The sequence below is a fragment of the Oratosquilla oratoria genome, chromosome 9 (genome assembly GCF_046742065.1).
Source record: "Oratosquilla oratoria isolate Oo_2021 chromosome 9, ASM4674206v1, whole genome shotgun sequence".
NCBI classification, from domain to species: domain Eukaryota; kingdom Metazoa; phylum Arthropoda; class Malacostraca; order Stomatopoda; family Squillidae; genus Oratosquilla; species Oratosquilla oratoria.
The window spans coordinates 77,761,287-77,781,014 of NC_134785.1; the positions used below are offsets into that span (position 1 = coordinate 77,761,287).

A 19,728-nucleotide genomic window follows, 5' to 3' on the forward strand; every position below is an offset into this window, starting at 1 on the left:
TGGTCACTGTATTGCGTTTACTATCATCATCGTAATCATGCCTAACTCAATTACATTATCATCACCACCTTTCATGCTATTACCACCACCATACCAACACCCCGTGAACTTGTATTTTCGTAAATAATCACCATCGTGCCTATTATCAACATAAATATGTGACCATGTGTTGGTACTACTGTATGAACCAAGTGGGTGCGTACGAAGCTAGCCTGAACGAAAACGTGGAATATCAAACACATCCTGACTCATTTTCCCAAGGGAACAAGATCATTTAGGAAATAATACTTTCATCCTCGTGGATATATCACATTACTACAAATTCACAATTCAAGTTCAACAGAGACATGAATATAACCCACTGTGCATAAGCATATGGAAATACTTGACATATATAAATCATAGTATAAATACTACGCAGTGCAAATACCCACCTATACATATCAACGCATAGCAATAACAGTCACTGTCATCGATCTCATTTTTAGTTAACATTGTATATCTCAAATGAATACTTTGGCTAAACCACGTTAGGCTTAAGCGTCTGCGGGTTGACTACATAACGGTGGAGTGACACAAAGATGGTGCCACTGCCAATGGATTTTCCCCTAGACTGCCTAGGGAACTACCCTAGCTGTAGTGTTCATTATTGAACTGCAATCTTAAATAATCTTTAACTGGTTACAAATATAATTTATCCCTGAGTGTTTATACGACTCTGCCATGCATAATAAATTTAATATATTAATTTTAGCCATGTCTTTAGAAATTAAATATAAACTTTCAAGTGAATTACTTTTCCTTAAACTTGTTTATTTTCAGATAGATACGACAATTATTTCAATGTGCACGAGTACACGGGATTTGACCAATTTCCGTTATGTTGAATATCATCTTACAAATTCACCTAGGGAAATGAGTCGGCTCAGAGAGGGAAAAAATCCCTCATGTAAGACGGCATTGCCCAACAGGCTGCGCAGTCGTATTCCCGCCGGCTCTAAAATGGCATCACGGTTGCTCGGTCGCCGGCTCGCTTCTTCCTTCCTTTCCTCTACAGCCACCGTCGCAGCTGCTACCCGCCACCCGTCCCTCCTGATCAGAGCCATGTCGAGCGGATTTCTCATCAACGAGCCCAAGTATGCCTTTCTGAAGGAGCTTGGGCTTGGGGAGACGAACAAGGGCGTGTATAATGGACAGTGGACAGGAAATGGGGAGGTAAGATTTATTTGTATACCAAACTTACGAGGAGGGACGACGATGTGCAGCATACGATCGTTATTGGAACTGTTCCCACGAAATAACTTTTAAAGTGTTTGGGAACTTAGTTCTGCTTTGTTGTCATTTAATCGCATGCGTGATTATGAACGAAAATGTATATTTTCAGTGGATTTTAAGTTTGAAGATGTTAATCTGTAGCTGTGAAGTATTAGGCTTATCTGACTGAATTAGATGATATTGTGACATTGCGAGTGGTTTGAAAAATCGCTCATTTCCATTATTAAGTAATAGCATAATATAATATGGTCATCGAGTGTGATTGACGATGGAAACCCATTGACACTGCTATGAGTGAGCATAAATTGATACAATACAACCCTGTAAATTTATTTGACAAAGAAAAAATGAGTAGAAATATGAATGCACTGATAACATGAGTTGCAAATAGGCGGGCGAAAAAGTGTAATTTTTAAAGTCGACGATACCATGGCAACAGCTGATAAACGGATCTGAACCCTGATTGGTCAACTGCTCGGAAGAGATTGGTGAGTGGCCTACCAGGAGGGCAAGGCAGGATACGCCCATCGGGTGCCGGTCTGGTTGCCAGTAATAAAATTTCCAAATGTTTGGATGTGTACATGTTCGTATGTAGACATGTAGGTATACGCGTAATTTACTGATGAAAGTTTACAGGAAAATTGGCTACATACGTGTGTTCGCGAAAGATTCACCACGGTCTTGGGTGACATGCTTTTTTGTTATCCACGGGAATTGTAATTGTTTCGAACTATGTTATCACTTCATCTATATTGATTCAATGCCAAGTAAACTTATCATAACGTGTTGGACTCGATCTATGGGTAATGGTATGGCCTTACACAGGCTCAAACCCATATTTTTTTGCCTACCAGAATTGGAATGCCTGTTTGTGGTGCTGAATATTTCAGCTCTGGGCGGGATTCGAACTCAGACTGAGTTAGCGGTATAGAACGGTAGCACTGCACCATCGAGTCGGTATGTGTGTGCGTGTACGAATGTACGTGCGCACTTCTGAGAGTACGTCGATGTATGTATTTACCTAGTTGTATGTTACAAGAAGGGGGGCTATGCTCGTGGGGTCCCGTCTATGTATATCGCAGTGTCTAGTTTGCTCTTAAATTCGTGTATGGTTTTTGCACACTATTGTTTTGTCCAGTTTGTTCCAGATGTCCACCACTGTGTGGATTTTTTTTTTTTTTTTGGGGGGGGCGTCTTTTCTTGAACTGTTTTTTTCGAGTTTCCATGTCCTCTTGGGTTTCTCTTGTCTTAATTAGTAAGTCCTCACTATCAAGGACTTCCGTGCCTTTCATGATTCTGTAGATGATCAGTAGGTCGCATCTCTCTTCTTTGTTCCAAAATCGATAACTTCAATTTAGCCAGTCTCTCTTCATATGACAGGTTTGAAAGTTCTGGGGCCATTTTCGTAGTTGCTCTCTGGATTCTTTCAATTTTCTTTATATTCTTTTTGGTATTGGGTGAGCATAGTGTTGCAGCATACTCCAGTCTAGGCCTCATTAGTGCGACTAATATTTTTTCTTTGTCTAAATATGTAAAAACAACTTTTATTGATCTTGGCAAGTTGTAGGATTCCCCGACAATTTTGTTAATCAGGGGACAAGTCATTTGAGATCATTACTCCCAGGCCTTTTTCAGATCCCACTTTCTTCACTTCCTTTGTTCCAATTGTAAATTGTCCTGATATTCTTTTTTCTACTTTTTCCGGACTCCATTACGCTACATGTTTTAATGTTGAAGTCTACTTCCCACTTCTGACTCGATTCCAAACCTTGTTTAGGTCTCTGTAGTGATTCACACTCAGTTTCGGTTTTCACACTCCTCAGTAATTTAGCATCGTCTGCAAAGAGGCTCGTGTAACATTCCAAATCTTCATCCATGTCATTCACATAAATAGCGAACATTATTGGAGTCAATACTGATCCCTGTGGAACATAGGCACTTCGCAAGTACGCGCGTACGTATAGGTACCAGAGTGCGTGTAAATGTGTGCACTTATACAAGTACGTGTGAGTGCACGTATATACACGAGTACGCGCGTGTACACACGTGGGTACTTGTCACATCCGTGAGTACGCATACGCATGCACATATACGCGTGCGTACGTCAATGTGTACATTGCACATGTATAAGTACTTTTTACTCGTGTGCGTACGAGTGTGTACACGTGTGCGCAAGTAAATGTTTGTATCAATGTAGCGTGTTGGTGGAGGGGACTGTATTTTGCATGTGGGGGGGATCCCACGAGCACTTCTCTAATAGGTAGGGAAATGCACCTTCAATCAAATTTGACCACAGTGGAAATAAATTTCACATGCTTTTTTGTGTCGTCCTCGCAAATTGTATACGTTGTATTTTATCTGTGTATATGTACAGTATTAGCTAATATAACCACACCAAACGGACAAAAAATGGTGTGTGGTATCAGTGAAAGCATTTCATGCTAGGAGCATAGTTTTAATGCGGGACTTGTGCATGGGAGTTTGCAATGTTATCCATTATGTCAGCAATCTTTGTTTCCGTCATTTTGGTTTGCATTGTATGGATTTATATATACCCTTTACGAAAGAAGATTATCTGCATCTGTACTACAGCAATTCCTTTGAAATGTGGTAAATTAATATTTTAATTTTATAAATGGTTTTCACGAAATATAGATATTTGAATGAGGAAATTGAAAATGAAAATTAATAATATGGAGTAGGTAAGTATGGAAGTTACTTGGAGACTGGAGTGTTTAATTGAAAAGTCAAGAATTTGTAAACAAAGTATAGTAATTTATTTTTTGTTTTTTTATTTTATTTTTTATTTATTTATTTATTTTTTCCCTTCAGGTTGTGACCTCAATGTGCCCAGCCAACAAGCGTCCTATTGCTCAAGTACAACAGGGTAATGTGGCAGACTTGGACTCTTGCATCAAGGCATCCCAAGAAGCATGGCAGGTAGGTAGTGTTGGATCTTTCACCCATTCATGAAGAAAATGGCAAGGTGAAAGGGAAAGCTTGAAGAAGGATCTCCCTAAGACTACTGATGTGTGTCTTTATATTGGTAGATTTAGTTTCAAGCATTGTTTTCCCACTTTGTGAATCAGGCAGCTTAATGCCTTATTTTTCAAAGAAAGATTTTGTACCATTCTCCTACCTTAATTATCCATCATACTTGGAGAAAGCATAAGTCTAAGAAATTTAGTAAAATAAAAACCATAATTTACCAACATTTTGTAGTCAAAACAAAAAAGTGCCACTCCAAATTTAAAGCTAAGTTTGATGGAGAAAAGAAGACCCCATGAGCGTCTATGTGTCAAGTGCCTCTTCTCCCTTATAAGGAAGCTAGCCAGCCAAGTCACCTCTCATGAGGTTAAATCCTAATAATGTACGAAATTTTATTTCAGGTCTGGGCTGACATGACCGCACCAGCTCGTGGAGAGATTGTCCGCCAGATTGGTGTGGCCCTTCGTGAGAAGCTGGAGCCTTTAGGCATGCTTGTCTCCCTAGAAATGGGTATGATAATATCATAATAAAACTGTTTCTTTTATATAGCTTTTTTGTCTGTGAAGGTTTGAAAAAAATGTACTGCTTTGGGTAAATTTTCTTGTGGTTTTAGCACGAATGAATGGAAGGGATATGTGTTGGTGGGTAGGAGAGGAATGAAGATTTTTTTTCCATGTCAAACCACCATGCCTTGTAGCTAACAGCTGATTGGATGGGGAAGGGGGTGATTGAATTGGGAAGAACTTAATATGAGACTAGAGGTTAGTACCTATGTGGTGGTCTTGGGACCATTGGGAAGAATAGTTTCCCTACTCCCCACCACTCTCCCTCACATCCCATCAACACTGGTTTCAGAATGGGCCCAAGATCACAAAATGTTCCTATCATTCCTCCACATTTTCACTTGCCCATCCACCCATCACCACCACCACCCATCCATCAACCCACCATCACATGTATTTCATCATGTCTCTTTCATGAGCCAGCCTGATGGACCAGTTTAGGTTTTCTCAAGCAGCGCTGAGTATCTACTGTAATGTAGTCTTAGATTGATTCTTAATGCGAAAAATGAAATTAATTAGTATATAGTGTAGAATAATTATGGAAATATTTTTGTAATCACAACCATAATTTTTTTTCTCCAGGCAAAATCAAACCAGAGGGCATTGGTGAAGTACAGGAATATGTTGACATTTGCGACTTTGCTGTTGGCTTGTCTCGCATGATTGGTGGTGGGGTCTTGCCTTCAGAGCGTCCCGGGCATGCACTCATTGAGAACTGGAATCCCCTTGGTGTCATTGGCATTATCACTGCCTTCAACTTCCCATGTGCTGTCTATGGTTGGAACAGTGCCATTGCCATGGTAAGTATGACTTCGATTCCAGTTTCTTTAACTGTGAAGAACCAACAACAGGTACCTCCCAACCATCTTGAAAATCTATCAACATCCTGATCACCTTTAAGAGGTGCAGTCCCAAAAAGCTGATATTGTCTCTGAATTGAGCTTAAGATTTCTAACGTCAGCTGTCTTCTTACTGCTATGAGCCTGTGATCTGGAAACTGTCTCACACTAAAAATAGTGGTTTCCCCAAGTTTTGGGAAACCTACAGCCCCCACTACTGCTGGCAACAACCCTCAGGGCCCTCTCATAGATTTCTCTGGGAAGAAATGTTGCACTATTATTTGTTGTATTAGTGTAGGACCATTTCATGTTGCCAGCATGTTTTATAATAGTGGTTGTGATAGAAATTAGGAGGAAGTAACTAGTTGCCAGCTCTGTGTGAAGAGGTGGAAGAAAAGAGTTGGTTTGTAGATCCTGGAGTCAATCCAGAGACTGTGGTAAGTAAAGAGGGGGTTGTGAAAGGATGAAGGAATGGTGCAGCCCAAAGGGCTTACAGGTCTATATTTCTCAACTGGGTGAGGATGTGAGGTTTGCCATATGATAGAGCCATGGGGCTAAATCAGCTTCTACTGCCAACCCCTGTGATGTCATACTGTATTGAAATTGACCTAAGCAGTATGGCAGGGGACAGAGATCACCCTTCATCCACAAATAAATGACAGTGAATGGGATTCTGGATAGGTGTGAAAAGAGTATGCTTTGACTTGTCACCTTCCCCCTATTAAAAGGGAAAGAGCCTTTTGATTTGCTTATGTTTTAGAACTTTACCCTCGCAATTATAATTTTCATTGTGAGGTAGATGGAAGAAATCAGGCCCCTTAGTATGTCTGCACATTCTTTAACCGTAAGAGTTTCCCTAAACTGAATTTGTGTAGTTATAGACAGAATTAAATAAACTTGTTCATTGTATATTTCATGAAATTCTAGGTTTGTGGTGATACGATGGTGTGGAAAGGTGCCCCCAGCACTCCATTGGTGTCAGTAGCTGTAACCAAGGTAGTGGTTTCAGTTTTAGAGAAGAATGGTCTTCCTGGTGCCATTTCCAGTCTCTGCTGTGGTGGGGCTGATGTTGGAACAGCAATGGCAACAGACGAGAGGCTTCCGCTGGTGTCCTTTACAGGATCTACTGCTGTTGGCCAGAAGGTAATAAATTACACTGGTACTGTTCTGTAGATATAGTAGGGGGGAGGGGTACCAAATGGTGAAACGGTGGAAACCAAGTTGTCTATTGGGCCCAGATTTAGAAGAACTGAACTGTGCCTTACTGCACTGTATTAGACTCAAGCAGTGTAGTAGGAGACAGGGTGACCCTTCATACCTTAAGGGCTGTGATGGGGAAGGGTGGTCGAATGTATCTTCTGGTTTGCTTTGACACCTTGTATGTGGGAGAACCATAGATACATACTGAGGTGATGATTGTGTATGTACTAGGTGTTTGGTTGTATAGTTTCTTGATTTGGTGCATATAACTTGAATTACAACTGTATATAGGTTGATTGTATAGTTTCTTGATTTGGTGCATATAACTTTAATTACAACTGTATATAGGTTCTTGGTGTGAAATTGTAAATGACTGCAGGTAGTTGTAAACTTGAGTGGGTTAAGTTTTGACTGATCACTTCCAAGTTGATATGGTTGTATGCTGGTATTATAAGATTGGGGAAAATTTTTTGAACTATGGATCATTCTTCAGTCTTCAAATTATTTTGACCTAGGCAGTGGGTAGGAGACAGGGATGACCCATCATCCATAAGAAGCTATAATGAATGGGACAAGAAACTTGTGTTCAGTGGGTGAAGGGTGGATGTATTCTTTGCCTGGGCTGCCCCACTTACAGGAAAGGCCCTTTTGGTATATGTATGTATAATTATTTTACTTAATGGTAATGTCACATTCTCTTGAAAGATTGACATGTGGAACACTTTTCTCCAGGTTGCCATGATGGTAACAGAGCGCTTTGGTCGACATTTGCTAGAATTGGGCGGCAACAATGCCATCATTGTAAATGATGATGCAGACATCGAAATGGTTGTTCGTGCTGCTGTGTTTGCATGTGTTGGCACTGCTGGACAGCGTTGCACCACTACAAGAAGACTTATCCTTCACGAAAAGGTTAGCTTGTATTTTTGTAATTGGAATAGTTTTGTTTTGATATTTAGTTATATCATCTCTAAGAACAGATGGTATTGATATTTTTACTCAATGCAGGTTCATGATGAGATCCGTGATAGATTGGTAAAATCATATGGCAGCATCATGTCGCGTATTGGAGACCCCTTGGATGATGGTGTCCTGTATGGCCCCATGCATTCACAGATGGGCATTGATGGCTATCTGGCAACTATTGAAGAAGCTAAGAAACTTGGAGGTAAATGTCACCAAAATTTGATCACTGAACCACCTCTTATAAATACTGCTCTTCCTGAATTCTGTTTCCATTGTAATCCTTCCAACATATGCTTACACACTTTACCAACCACATTTGACAGACCTCTCTAAAACCACCATACCCATACTTGTCTCCCAATTCCCTTTGTATAGTGGGACTATACAAGCACTCCAATCCACCAGTTAAGGTGATAGTAAGTTTGGATGAGTACTTGTAAAGGAAGAAAAGGTAACTGTGCGAATTTACTGGAAGTAGTGTTCATTTATTGTAGTGTATATAAATGAACACTACTTCCAGTAGTGTTCCATCCATGAGGAGCCAAGATGAGGGAGGAAAGGGTAGTGGATGGGAGTGGGTACATGCCTTTTGACTTGGAAAAAGCCTTTGGTATATAGTGTTCATGTATTTGTATGGGAAGTAAAGGCTCCAGTAGGCTTGTATAGGAAGTAAGGGCTGCAGTATTGTATTATTGTTTCAAGTTTTGAAATTGGTCATAATTGTTTCTTCCACAGGCAAAATAGAATATGGTGGCAATGTGATAGAACGAGAAGGTCACTTTGTTGAGCCCACAATCATCACTGGCCTACCCCATGACTCTCCAGTTGTCCACAGAGAGACCTTTGCTCCCATTGTTTATCTGATCAAGTGTTCCAACCTAGAAGAAGGGATCAAATACAACAATGAGGTCAAACAAGGATTGTCATCTTCACTCTTCACATCAAGCCTTGGCAATGTATTCAAAGTAGGTTTCATTCTGTGTTGCTATATGTGTTTGATAGCAGAAAGAAATGTCACTGTATATAAATTACTCGAAAACTAAACTGCATGAAAAATGTTGTATCCAGAAATCACATGGGGATTCTATGGACAACACAATAGATTATTAAGAATAATGACTGGCTCCACTTGGAATCCAAAATCCTTACGCCAGATGGATACTCTTCTAAAAAATAAAGAGCCCGTGAACCTTTGATCCTCCAATATGATTGCACCATAGGATCCTGTGGCATAGTGTATATTGCAGTATATTATATTCTGGTTATTATTCTTGCAGTGGATGGGACCCAAGGGATCTGACTGTGGCATAATCAACGTAAACATCCCCACAAATGGTGCTGAAATTGGTGGAGCTTTTGGCGGAGAGAAACACACTGGTGGAGGACGAGAATCTGGTTCAGATGCCTGGAAACTTTATATGCGTCGTTCCACATGTACCATCAACTACAGCAAAGAACTGCCTCTGGCCCAAGGCATCAAGTTTGAGTAAACAACTGTACCCCCATTTTATGGTGCGACAAATGTGATGCTTTCTTTGGCCAGTCTTCCTTTTGTGCTGGATCCATTGTCCACAACAGAAACTTAGGTGCTAGATGTATTTTTATACTAAAGAAAAGTTGGAAAGTAAAGACAATTCTTGTGATAATCTTGGTTTTTTTTGTGATCCTTGAACATTTAATCTACTCAGTTTTGTGCAGCATTTTGGGGTAGACTCGAAAGTTCACTGCAAGTGAAGCTCTGTTAACAAAAGCTCTTACAAAGGAATAAAAAGAGTAATAAGATAGGTAACGAGTGAAAGGGAGAAGAGGAACTAGAATTATTGTAAAGGAATGGGTTTTGCAAGTCTTATTTTCACTTGGCCAACACTAAGACCTGTGAGAGGGAAACAAATACAGTATGCTTGTCTTGTGGATCTGAAAGTTTATGATGCAGTAGTCTGGAAAAGAGTATGGGAAACCATTAGCCAGGAGTATGGTTTGGAGATGTGGCAAAGAACTGAGGCAGTGTAGATTGCGGGTGATGAGGAAAGGAAGGGAATGAGGCAGGAGTGTAATGTCACTGGCTGTTTAACTGTGTGGATGGAGTGAAGGGTGACTACAAATTACGAACGGTAGTAAGGGTGGAGGAACATGGACAATAATGGATGAAACGGTTTAGTATATGTGGATGGTCGTTTGCAGAAACGGGAAAGGATTTGAAGTGTTACCCCACTTATGAACTCTTACTGATGACTCTTGTCCCCGATCTCGACGTCACTGCTGTCAGGAGGGAAGAACCTGTGCGTTGCTACTTCAAGGGTGAAAACCACGATGGAAAGAATCCATCCGAGAACGATGAGGAAGAATAGCCCCTGCATGTGGTCGAGGGTGAGGACCCCAGTCTTCTGGTCCTCCTTGTCGGGGTCGTCCTCTGAGCCTCTCTTTGCCTTGGCTTCCTCCTCCAGCAGCTTTGCCTCCAGTCGTCCTTGTCTCTGGGCTTCGGCCACGATCTCACGACTCCATTGGTCATACAGCCCAGACTGGTGATGGAGAGGGTCATGAGGGACCATAAGTAGCACTCCTATCCTCAAGGAAGATAGAAGATTAGTGATCAGGATTCTCTTGAGTGAAGACTAATTTCCAGTAATAGAAGATTACTGAGTGAATCTGGTCCTTAGGGGTGTAGCCACTACCTCTATCCCCCATAGATGGTCACAAAGATGAGGAATCTGGGCCCCTTAATCTTTTGACACATTCATTACCTGGCTATGAAAGTTAGCATGTTTGACACTACAGTATCATTGTCCCGTAGAGTTACAGCTGTTAGGCAATTTTATTCAGGTGACACCCCTCAAGAACTGAAGTCAAACAAGTTTTTTCTAATTGAAGGTTAGTGTCTTAAAAAAAAGTCTGGTAACTTAACTTGTACTGTCCCTCCTTTTTGTTGCACTCCCTAACTACCGCCAATGAAGTATTAAACTGTGTGTGTGCGTGTGTGTATATATATGTGTATATATATATATATATATATATATATAGATATATAGATATATATGCTGAACACCACAGGGAAAAGAAAAATTCTTGGGATTCCAAGAAATTGTTCTTTTCCTTTGGTGTTCGTCAAATCGGTGTAGTCACGTGTGTTTTGTGATACTGGTGCTTATATATATATATATATATATATATATATATATATATATATATATATATATATATATATATATATATAATATGGATCTTTTCCATTTTACGGCATGCATTTGATACATCAGAGAGGTAAGAAATGAATATTAATCTGAAACCTAACCTAAAAATTCTGCATGCCGTAAAATGGAAAAGACACACACACACACACACACACACACTCCACCGAACGGACGGCGTAGAGGACGTTCTGAAGAAAAAGTGAAATTTTCGTGGATCCCAAAGCAAAGGAAGTACCTATTGTATTTACAGGGTGTGTGTGGGGGGGGGGGGAATTGCTCGTGGTGTAGTGGGAAAGTGAGGAAAAAGGAGAAGGGGAGGGATTACTGAGGGAAATGGAAGGAAATGAGGAAGGAGGACTTGGCCCAGGCAGGCAGACGCCATGTAAACAAAAGAGGTCCCGACCAATTTAGTGACGACGAAATGTCTAACAAAAATGTAAAGATTAGAAACATAGATAAGAACAATTCAATGGAAGGTGAGGATAATAATTTCCAAGGATTTAAAGAAGGGGAGGCAGATACCAACCTCCCCCGACTAGCAAAACTGGAGGAAAGGCTTGAACAAATGACTGAACATTGGGAGATTAGGTTCGGTAAAATGTCAAAACTTGCAGAAAAGGTTGAAAGATTGTAAGAACTAGAGAAGGCGAACAAAAACTTAACTGATGAAATAGAAGAACTAAAAAGACAGTTAAGAGAAGTAAAAGAGGAGAATAAAGAATTAAAAAGGAACAATAAAGACAGCAAAGAAACAATAGCAAAAGAGGCACAGGGGTAGAGGAAGATACAGGAAAATGGTAAAGTTGCATTTACTGATCAAAGTGATGAGACAGAAGGAGAATATTGTAAGAGACTTAGCAGACAAAAAGAAATGTATAATTATATTAGGAATGGAAGAGAAACATAACCCAGATAGAACCTCAAGAATCAAAGAGGAAAATGAAAAAGTAAGCCATTTACAACAATTAGTTCAGGAAGATGAACCAGAAATAATGAAACAAATCGAAGAGAAGTTCAGACTTGGAAAGTATAGTACAGATAAGACCAGACCAATTAAGATTAAATTAAGGTCACAAACGACGGCAGAGAATATCTGATCCAAAACAGGGAAACTAGCAACAAGTGAACAATATAAAATGGTATGGATAAAAAGGGAAATGAATAAAGAGGAAAGAGAGGAAGAAAAAGAGAAAAGACTTGAAGCTAAGGAAAAAAACGAGAACAGAACAGAGTCAGAAAAAGAGAGATTCTATTGGAGAGTAGTGAATATGAAACTAAGGAAATTCGACATACAAGAGAAAAACAAAAGGGAAACAGAGAACACAATGGAAGTGGCAGAAAACTAAGAGTGTCTTACACAAATATAGATGGATTAATATCAGGATTGAATGAGCTGAATGATTATTTGAAGGAAAAAGAACCGGACATAATGGGAATTGTAGAAACAAAATTAAAAGGTCCACTACCACCCAACAATGTAGGACATGATGCATATAATTATTGGATTAGAAACAGAGAGGCAAAGCAAGGGGGTGGAGTTATGTTCCTGACTAAGAAGGATATAAATGTGAGGTGTGTCACATATGGAAAGAATACAGTAGAGATGATTATGATCGAAGTGGAAGACAGAGATAAGAAGAGCAGAAAGTTTGTGATAAATTATGTGCCTCCGAAAACAGCCTCGTGGGATGAGAGTGAACATAAAAGTATGTTAGAGGACACAAAGATAGCATTAAATAAGATAATGGAAGATGGAGGAAGAATAGTTATGATGGGCGACTTTAATTGGAAAGAAATCTGCTGGGAAGAGATGACAGTAAAGGGTGGAGACGGCTCATGGGGAAACGCTCTACTTGAGATGATTATTGACAATACAATGACACAGTGGATACAGGAGAACACTAGGTATAGAAATGAGGAAGAACCATCGAGACTAGACCTAATAATTACATCTGAACCTAGAATAGTGGACAAGATCGAATATAAAACACCAATAAGTAAAAGTGACCACATATTGATTGAACTGGAACTAAATGAAGAAAAATACATGAACAGAAATGAACAATATAGAAAAGGAAGAATGATGTATGAAAAAAAACTTTGATAAAATAAGAGAATTCTTTCAAAAAGAAGACTGGGAAGAAATATACAAAGAAGAAACAACAGTGGAAGAGAAATGGAATATTTTGACCAAAATTTACCAAAAAGGAGTGGAAAAGTATGTCCCAAGACAAAAACAAGAAAAAGAATATGTAAAATGCTGGTACAATAAAAGTTGTAGGGAGTTAAAAGACAAAAGAGACAAAGCTTGGACCAGATGAAAAAAAGACAGAAGGCCTGAAAAATGGAAAATATATACTTGTTATAGAAATGAATATGTACAAACGTGCAGAGAGGAAAAGAGAAAATATGAAAAAGATGTCATAGAAAAGTGTAAAGATCAACCAAATCTATTTTACAGATTTGTAAACAACAAATTGAAAAACAAACAAGACTTGGAGAAATTAAGACAAGGAGGAGTTGAATACACAGAGGAAATTGAAATGGCGGAAATTATGAACAAACATTTTAAATCAGTGTTTACAAGGGAGAACATACAACCTGAAGAGATCGAATGGAAAGAGAAAGTCTCTCCCATGAAAGAAATAGAAGTAACAAAGAACGAAATATTGAAACAATTGAGTAATCTTGATGTCAGAACATCGCATGGACCAGATGAAATAGCAAACTGGATTTTGAAAGAATGCTGGAATGAACTGGTAGACATAATACATAGCATAATAAACAGTTCCTTGAAAGAAGGTAAAGTTCCAGAAGATTGGAAAAAAGCAAATATAGTACCCATATATAAAGGAGGAAATAAAGAAGACCCTACCAACTATAGACCAGTCTCTCTAACAAGTACAATAGCAAAAATTTGTGAAAGAATTGTCAAAAGTAGATGGGTAAGATATCTAGAAAAAAAAAAACGTACTAAATCCAAGGCAATTTGGATTTAGACAAGGACGATCATGCGTTACCAATTTAATATGTTTCTATTCAAGGCTGATAGATATAATACAAGAAAGAGATGGATGGGCTGATTGTGCATTTCTAGACCTGAAAAAAGCTTTTGACAAAGTACCACATAAGAAGTTGCTTAAGAAATTAGAAACTGAAGGAGGAATACAGGGCAAACTGCTTAAGTGGATGGAAGACTTTTTGCAAGAAAGGAAATTGAGAGTAGTGATAAGAGACAAACACTCAAAATGGGATGAAGTAATAAGCGGTGTTCCGCAAGGAACAGTTCTGGCCCCAATAATGTTTGCTATATATATTAATGATATGGATGAAGGAATTGAAAGCTATATGAGCTTCTTTGCAGATGATGCAAAACTACTGAAAAGAGTGAACACGGAAGAAGATTGTGAACCACTACAGAGTGATCTAAATAAAGTACAGGAATGGAGTAGGAAGTGGGAGATGGAGTTCAATACAAAAAAGTGTAGTATAATGGAATTTGGAAAAAGCAAAAACAGAATAACAGGATCATATAAATTGGGAGAAGAAGGAATAAAAAAAGTAGAAAATGAGAAGGACCTGGGAGTCATTGTTATGAATAATATGTCACCTGAGAAACATATAAATAAGATTTTTGGAGAAACTTATAATTTAATAAGAACAATCAAAGTTGCATTTACATACCTGGATGAAGAAATGGTGAAGAAAATTCTAATCACCCTGATAAGACCAAGATTGGAATATGCAGCAACGATATGGTCACCAAGTACAAAAAAATGTATAAAAAAAACTTGAAAGAATACAAAGAGCAATTACAAAATTGGCACCAACACTCTCAAAACTATCATATGAAGAGAGACTAGCAAAACTTGAACTACAGACACTAGAGCAAAGAAGAGACAGAGGAGATTTTATAGCTATTTACAGAATCATGAAAGGCATAGAAATTACTGATAGAGAGAATCTGATAAAATGGGATGATAGAAATACAAGAGGACACGGAAAAAAAAGACAGCTATAGAAGAGATCTGAAAAAGAACAGCTTTCCTCACAGAGTAATAGACAGTTGGAACAAGTTAGATGAGAAAGTGATGTGTGCAAAAACAATACATGAATTTAAAAATAGTTTAGATAAAATGAGATATGAAGACGGGACACCACGAGCATAGCTCCCCTTCCCGTAAAATACAACTAGGTACAACTAGGTAAATACACACAAACACACACACACACACACACACACAAACGCATACATACACACACACAAACGCACACACACACAGACACATTATATATATATGTATATATGTGTATATATATATATCATATATATATATTATAATATATATATATATATATATATATATATATATATATATAGGGTAGCTTGGTCGCGCATGTGTATTATCAAATATTATTCAATTCTTTCTTACCTTCTAGTTTCCATGATGTACTGATTATCTCGTTCACTCTGGCTTGTGACCTGAACTTCGTCTTTAGCGGCTGCGCCACTCTCTGTATCCACTCTACTTAACACAAACGCATTATTACGTTTTGTCCACTGGGGTCACTCACCACAACTGTGTGTGTGCGTGTTTATTTACCTAGTTGTATTTTTTACCTAGTTGTATCTTACGGAAAGGGGATCTATGCTCGTGTAGTCCCGTCTTTGTATCTCGCAGTGTATAGTTTGCTATTAAATTCGTGTAGGTTTTAGCACACGGTATTGTTTTGTCCAGTTTGTTCCAGATGTCCACCACTGTGTGGAAACCGTTTTTTTTTTTGTGTGTGTATGTGTGCGTGTGCGTATGTGTGTGGGGTTTTTACTTATTTGTATTATTATGGAAAGGAGCAACGCTCGTTGGGGCCCGTCTCCTAATCTCTAATTTTCAAACATACATGGACTCAAATTCATGTAAGGTTCCAACTTAATCTGTCTTTGATTTCTAATTATCATATTTAGTTTTGAACTTATGTATCGTTTGAGCTTGTTCTATATAATTTTCTAAATTATTCCACATATACATCTACATGGAAAACTATTTCTTCACACCGTTTCGACATGTGTGTGTGTGTGTGTGTATTTACCTAGTTGTATTATACGGGAAAGGAGCTATGCTCGTGGTGACTCGTCTTTGTATCTTTCAGCATCAAGTTTATTCTTAAAATCGTGAATAGTATTTGCACACACTGTTTTTTCATCTAAGTTATTCCATATATCCAGCATTCTGTGTGGGAAGCTATTCTTTTTCCTATCTCTTCTAGTTGTCCTTTTTGAGTTTATTTTCATGACCTTTTGTTTTTCCATGGTCATTTGTAGTAAATCTTTGCTGTCAAGGATTTCCATTCCTTTCATGATTCTATATATAGTTAGTAGATCACCTCTTTCTCTTCTTTGCTCTACTGTTGATAGTTCTAGCTTCGATAATCTTTGTTCGTATGTTAATTTGGAAAGAGCTGGTGCCATCTTTGTTGTTGCTCTCTGTATTCTTTCTAGTTTCCTTATATTCTTTTTAGTACTGGGTGCCCATAGTGTCGCTGCATATTCCAGTTTTGGTCTAATCAATGTGACTAATACTTTTTTTTATAATTTCTTCATCCAAGTATTCAAATGCCACTTTCAATGACCTTAGTAGGTTGTATGTTTCACCTACTAGTTTGTTTATATGTCTGTCTGGTGTCATCTCATTGCTGATTATCACTCCAAGGTCCCTTAGCGAGTGCATTTTTTTTTAAATTTAATTTTCACAAATTTTGTAATTATTTGAAATTCTGTTTTTGCTTTTACCAAACTCTATTATGCTACACTTCTTGATATAGTTCACCTCCCACTTTTGAGTCCATTTCCAGATTGTGTCCAGGTCTGATTGTAACGAGTCACAGTCCTCATTTGTTGATACTTTAATATTTTTGCATCAGCGAAGAAATTCATACAACATTCAACTCCTTCGTCCATGTCGTTTACGTATATAGCAAACATAATTGGAGCCAGTATTGACCCTTGTGGAACACCACTTATCATTTCTTCCCATTTCGAATATTTGTCTCTAATTACTACCCTCATTTTTCTCCCAGTCAGGAAGTCTTCCATCCATTTTGATAAATTACCTGCAGTGCCACCTATTGATTCTAAATTTCCTATTATTTTTTTGTGCGGTACTTTGTCAAATGCCTTTTGTAGATCTAGATAGGCACAGTCTGCCCATCCATCTCTCATCTATTATATTATTCTCGAATAGAAGCAGATTAGATTTGTTGTACATGATCGTCCTTGTCTAAATCCAAATTGGCTTGGGTTTAGTATAGATTTTTCTTCCAAATGTTTAACCCATCTACTATTAATCACTTTTTCACATATTTTAGCTACTGTGCTTGTTAGGGAGACCGGTCAAAGGATTACAAAGGATTACATAGGCGGAGCATGCCGACAGGAGACCTTTTGTTCCATATCTAGGTCGGATGCGAAAAAAAATTATAATAATAATAAATGAATAAATAAAAACTATAATAATGTAAATAACAAATATTATACATAGATAAATGCATTGATATAGTTAAACAATAAACAAACAGGTAAATAGTAAATAATAATAAATTGACATATAAGTAATAGTAAATGAGAATCAAACAGACAAATGATAACAAAACAAAAACAAATAATATAAAATAAATGATAATCATTACAGCATCTTGCTTAGGTGTTTATCTAAATGCTTCTTAAAGCTTCGAACTGAACTACATTGCACTGCCTCTGTAGTTTGTTGGATCTTCCTTACTTCCTCCTTTAGATATTGGTACAATGTTTGCATTTTTCCAGTCTTGTGGTACTTTTTCTCCTTTGAGCGAGCATTTTATTATAGTGTGTATTTTATCTGTTAGTTCCTCCACGCATTCCTTCAGTATCCGATTTCCAATTCCATCCGGACCATGCGGATGTAATAGGTGTAATATATAGGCCATAGACATTATCATTAGCAGACGACAAACTGTTATTTCAAGAACTGTCTAGTTTCTGCAACCGAGATTTATTGATAATGGGTGATTTCAATTTTACTGACATTGATTGGATGACCCTTGAACATGGCCATATAGGTAGTCGCTTGATTGATTTTCTTGGTGACAATTACTTAATTCAGCATGTAAAAGAGCCCACAAGATATGGAAACTTACTCGATCTATTGATCACTAGCCGTGAAAGCATGGTAACTGATGTAGAAGTCGGTGAAACTGTTGCAAATAGCGATCACAGCTTAGTTAGATTCAAACTCCTAAACAATTTTAGAATAGATACTTGTGTTTCTAAAATACCCGATTTCAGTAAAGCTCAGTTCATAGGACTACGTCAAGAGCTTCAGCTTACAGATTGGGAGGCAAAATTAAACGAAAGACCTGTAGATCAGATGTGGGAAATATTTCAAAATACGCTCACTAAGATGATTCAAACTTACATTCCTTTTAAGGACAGACGTCCCCCAAATCAGGCTCGCCCAAAGTGGCTCGACAAAGAAACTGAAAAAAGTATTGCTAAAAAGAGACAGGCTTATAAGAAATATAAGTGCTCGGGTGCATCTAATGACTATGAAAGTTATGTATGAATACAGAGAGGTTTAAAAAAGACAATAAGAAAAAGAAAACGACAATACGAAATGAACATCGCTGATAAATCCAAAGAGAATCCCAAAGAATTCTATAGTTACATTAGAGATAAAAAGGTTGTTAGGAATCACATTGGTCCACTATTATCTGCTGACGGTCAACTTGAATATTCAAATGAAGGAATGTGTAATATCCTAAACAATTATTTTAGCTCGGTATTCGTAAACGAAACACCTCAAAGTGAACTCCAAACTGAAACCTGTGAAAAGTCTGGGGTAAACTTACTCACTACGGTAAATATAACAAAAGAAAAAATGAAAAGGTGTATAGATAAACTCAAAGTTAATAAAACACCAGGGCCTGACGGTTGGCATCCAAGAATCTTAAAGGAAATGAAAAATGAGATTGTTGTTCCATTAGAAATTATTTTCAAGAAATCCATCATATCCGGAGATGTCCCAAGAGAATGGAAGCTAGCTAACGTTACTCCCATATTCAAAAAAGGTGACAAAAAGAAGCCAAATAACTATAGGCCTATAAGTTTGACTTCAATCGTAGGAAAAATAATGGAAACTATCATCAGAGATGCTATCGAACACCATTTAGAAAGTAACCGTTTGATAAATGATAGCCAGCATGGTTTCAGACGGAAACGTTCTTGCGTGACTAACTTACTCGAATTCTACAACACAGTTATATCGAATTATGACAAAAGAAACAATATAGATTTAATATATCTAGACTTTGCAAAAGCTTTTGATACCGTCCCACACGAAAGACTACTTACTAAATTAGCTTTACACGGAATAAGTGGTAGCCTATTAAGTTGGACTAGTAATTGGTTGAATGGTCGAATACAGAGAGTTGTTTTAAATGGAAAAAACTTCTAGATGGAAAAATGTTACAAGTGGAGTTCCTCTGGGTTCCGTTCTTGGGCCACTTCTATTCATAGTATATATAAATGATATAGACCATGGACTAAAATCTACTGTTTCCAAATTTGCTGATGATACAAAACTGTGCGGAATGGCAAATGATCACTCAAACCAATTAGATATTCAAGAAGATTTAGATTAATTACAGCAATGGTCTGAAAAGTGGCTAATGAAATTT

General features: G+C 37.9%; 2 protein-coding genes across 2 annotated transcripts in view; one reads left to right on the forward strand and one right to left on the reverse strand.

The window, feature by feature from the left end:
* The first annotated feature begins 944 nt into the window (after positions 1 to 944).
* Positions 945 to 9,477, forward strand: Aldh7A1 (aldehyde dehydrogenase 7 family member A1). Its single transcript, XM_076191020.1, has 9 exons — positions 945 to 1,215; positions 4,108 to 4,215; positions 4,665 to 4,773; positions 5,409 to 5,626; positions 6,593 to 6,808; positions 7,598 to 7,777; positions 7,874 to 8,033; positions 8,567 to 8,796; positions 9,109 to 9,477. The coding sequence occupies exons 1-9, from the start codon at positions 1,003 to 1,005 to the stop codon at positions 9,319 to 9,321; spliced, it is 1,647 nt and encodes a 548-aa protein (XP_076047135.1). The 5' UTR covers positions 945 to 1,002; the 3' UTR covers positions 9,322 to 9,477.
* Positions 9,478 to 9,683: 206 nt separating this feature from the next.
* LOC143028116 (uncharacterized) overlaps positions 9,684 to 19,728 on the reverse strand; it is a 47,353-nt gene continuing 37,308 nt past the window's right edge. Inside the window, exons 15-16 of the mRNA XM_076189751.1 lie at positions 10,058 to 10,350; positions 9,684 to 9,768 (exon numbers count right to left, since the gene is read on the reverse strand). Of these exons, the coding sequence (XP_076045866.1) occupies positions 9,684 to 9,768; positions 10,058 to 10,350 (378 nt within the window). The remainder of the gene's footprint in view (positions 9,769 to 10,057; positions 10,351 to 19,728) is intronic.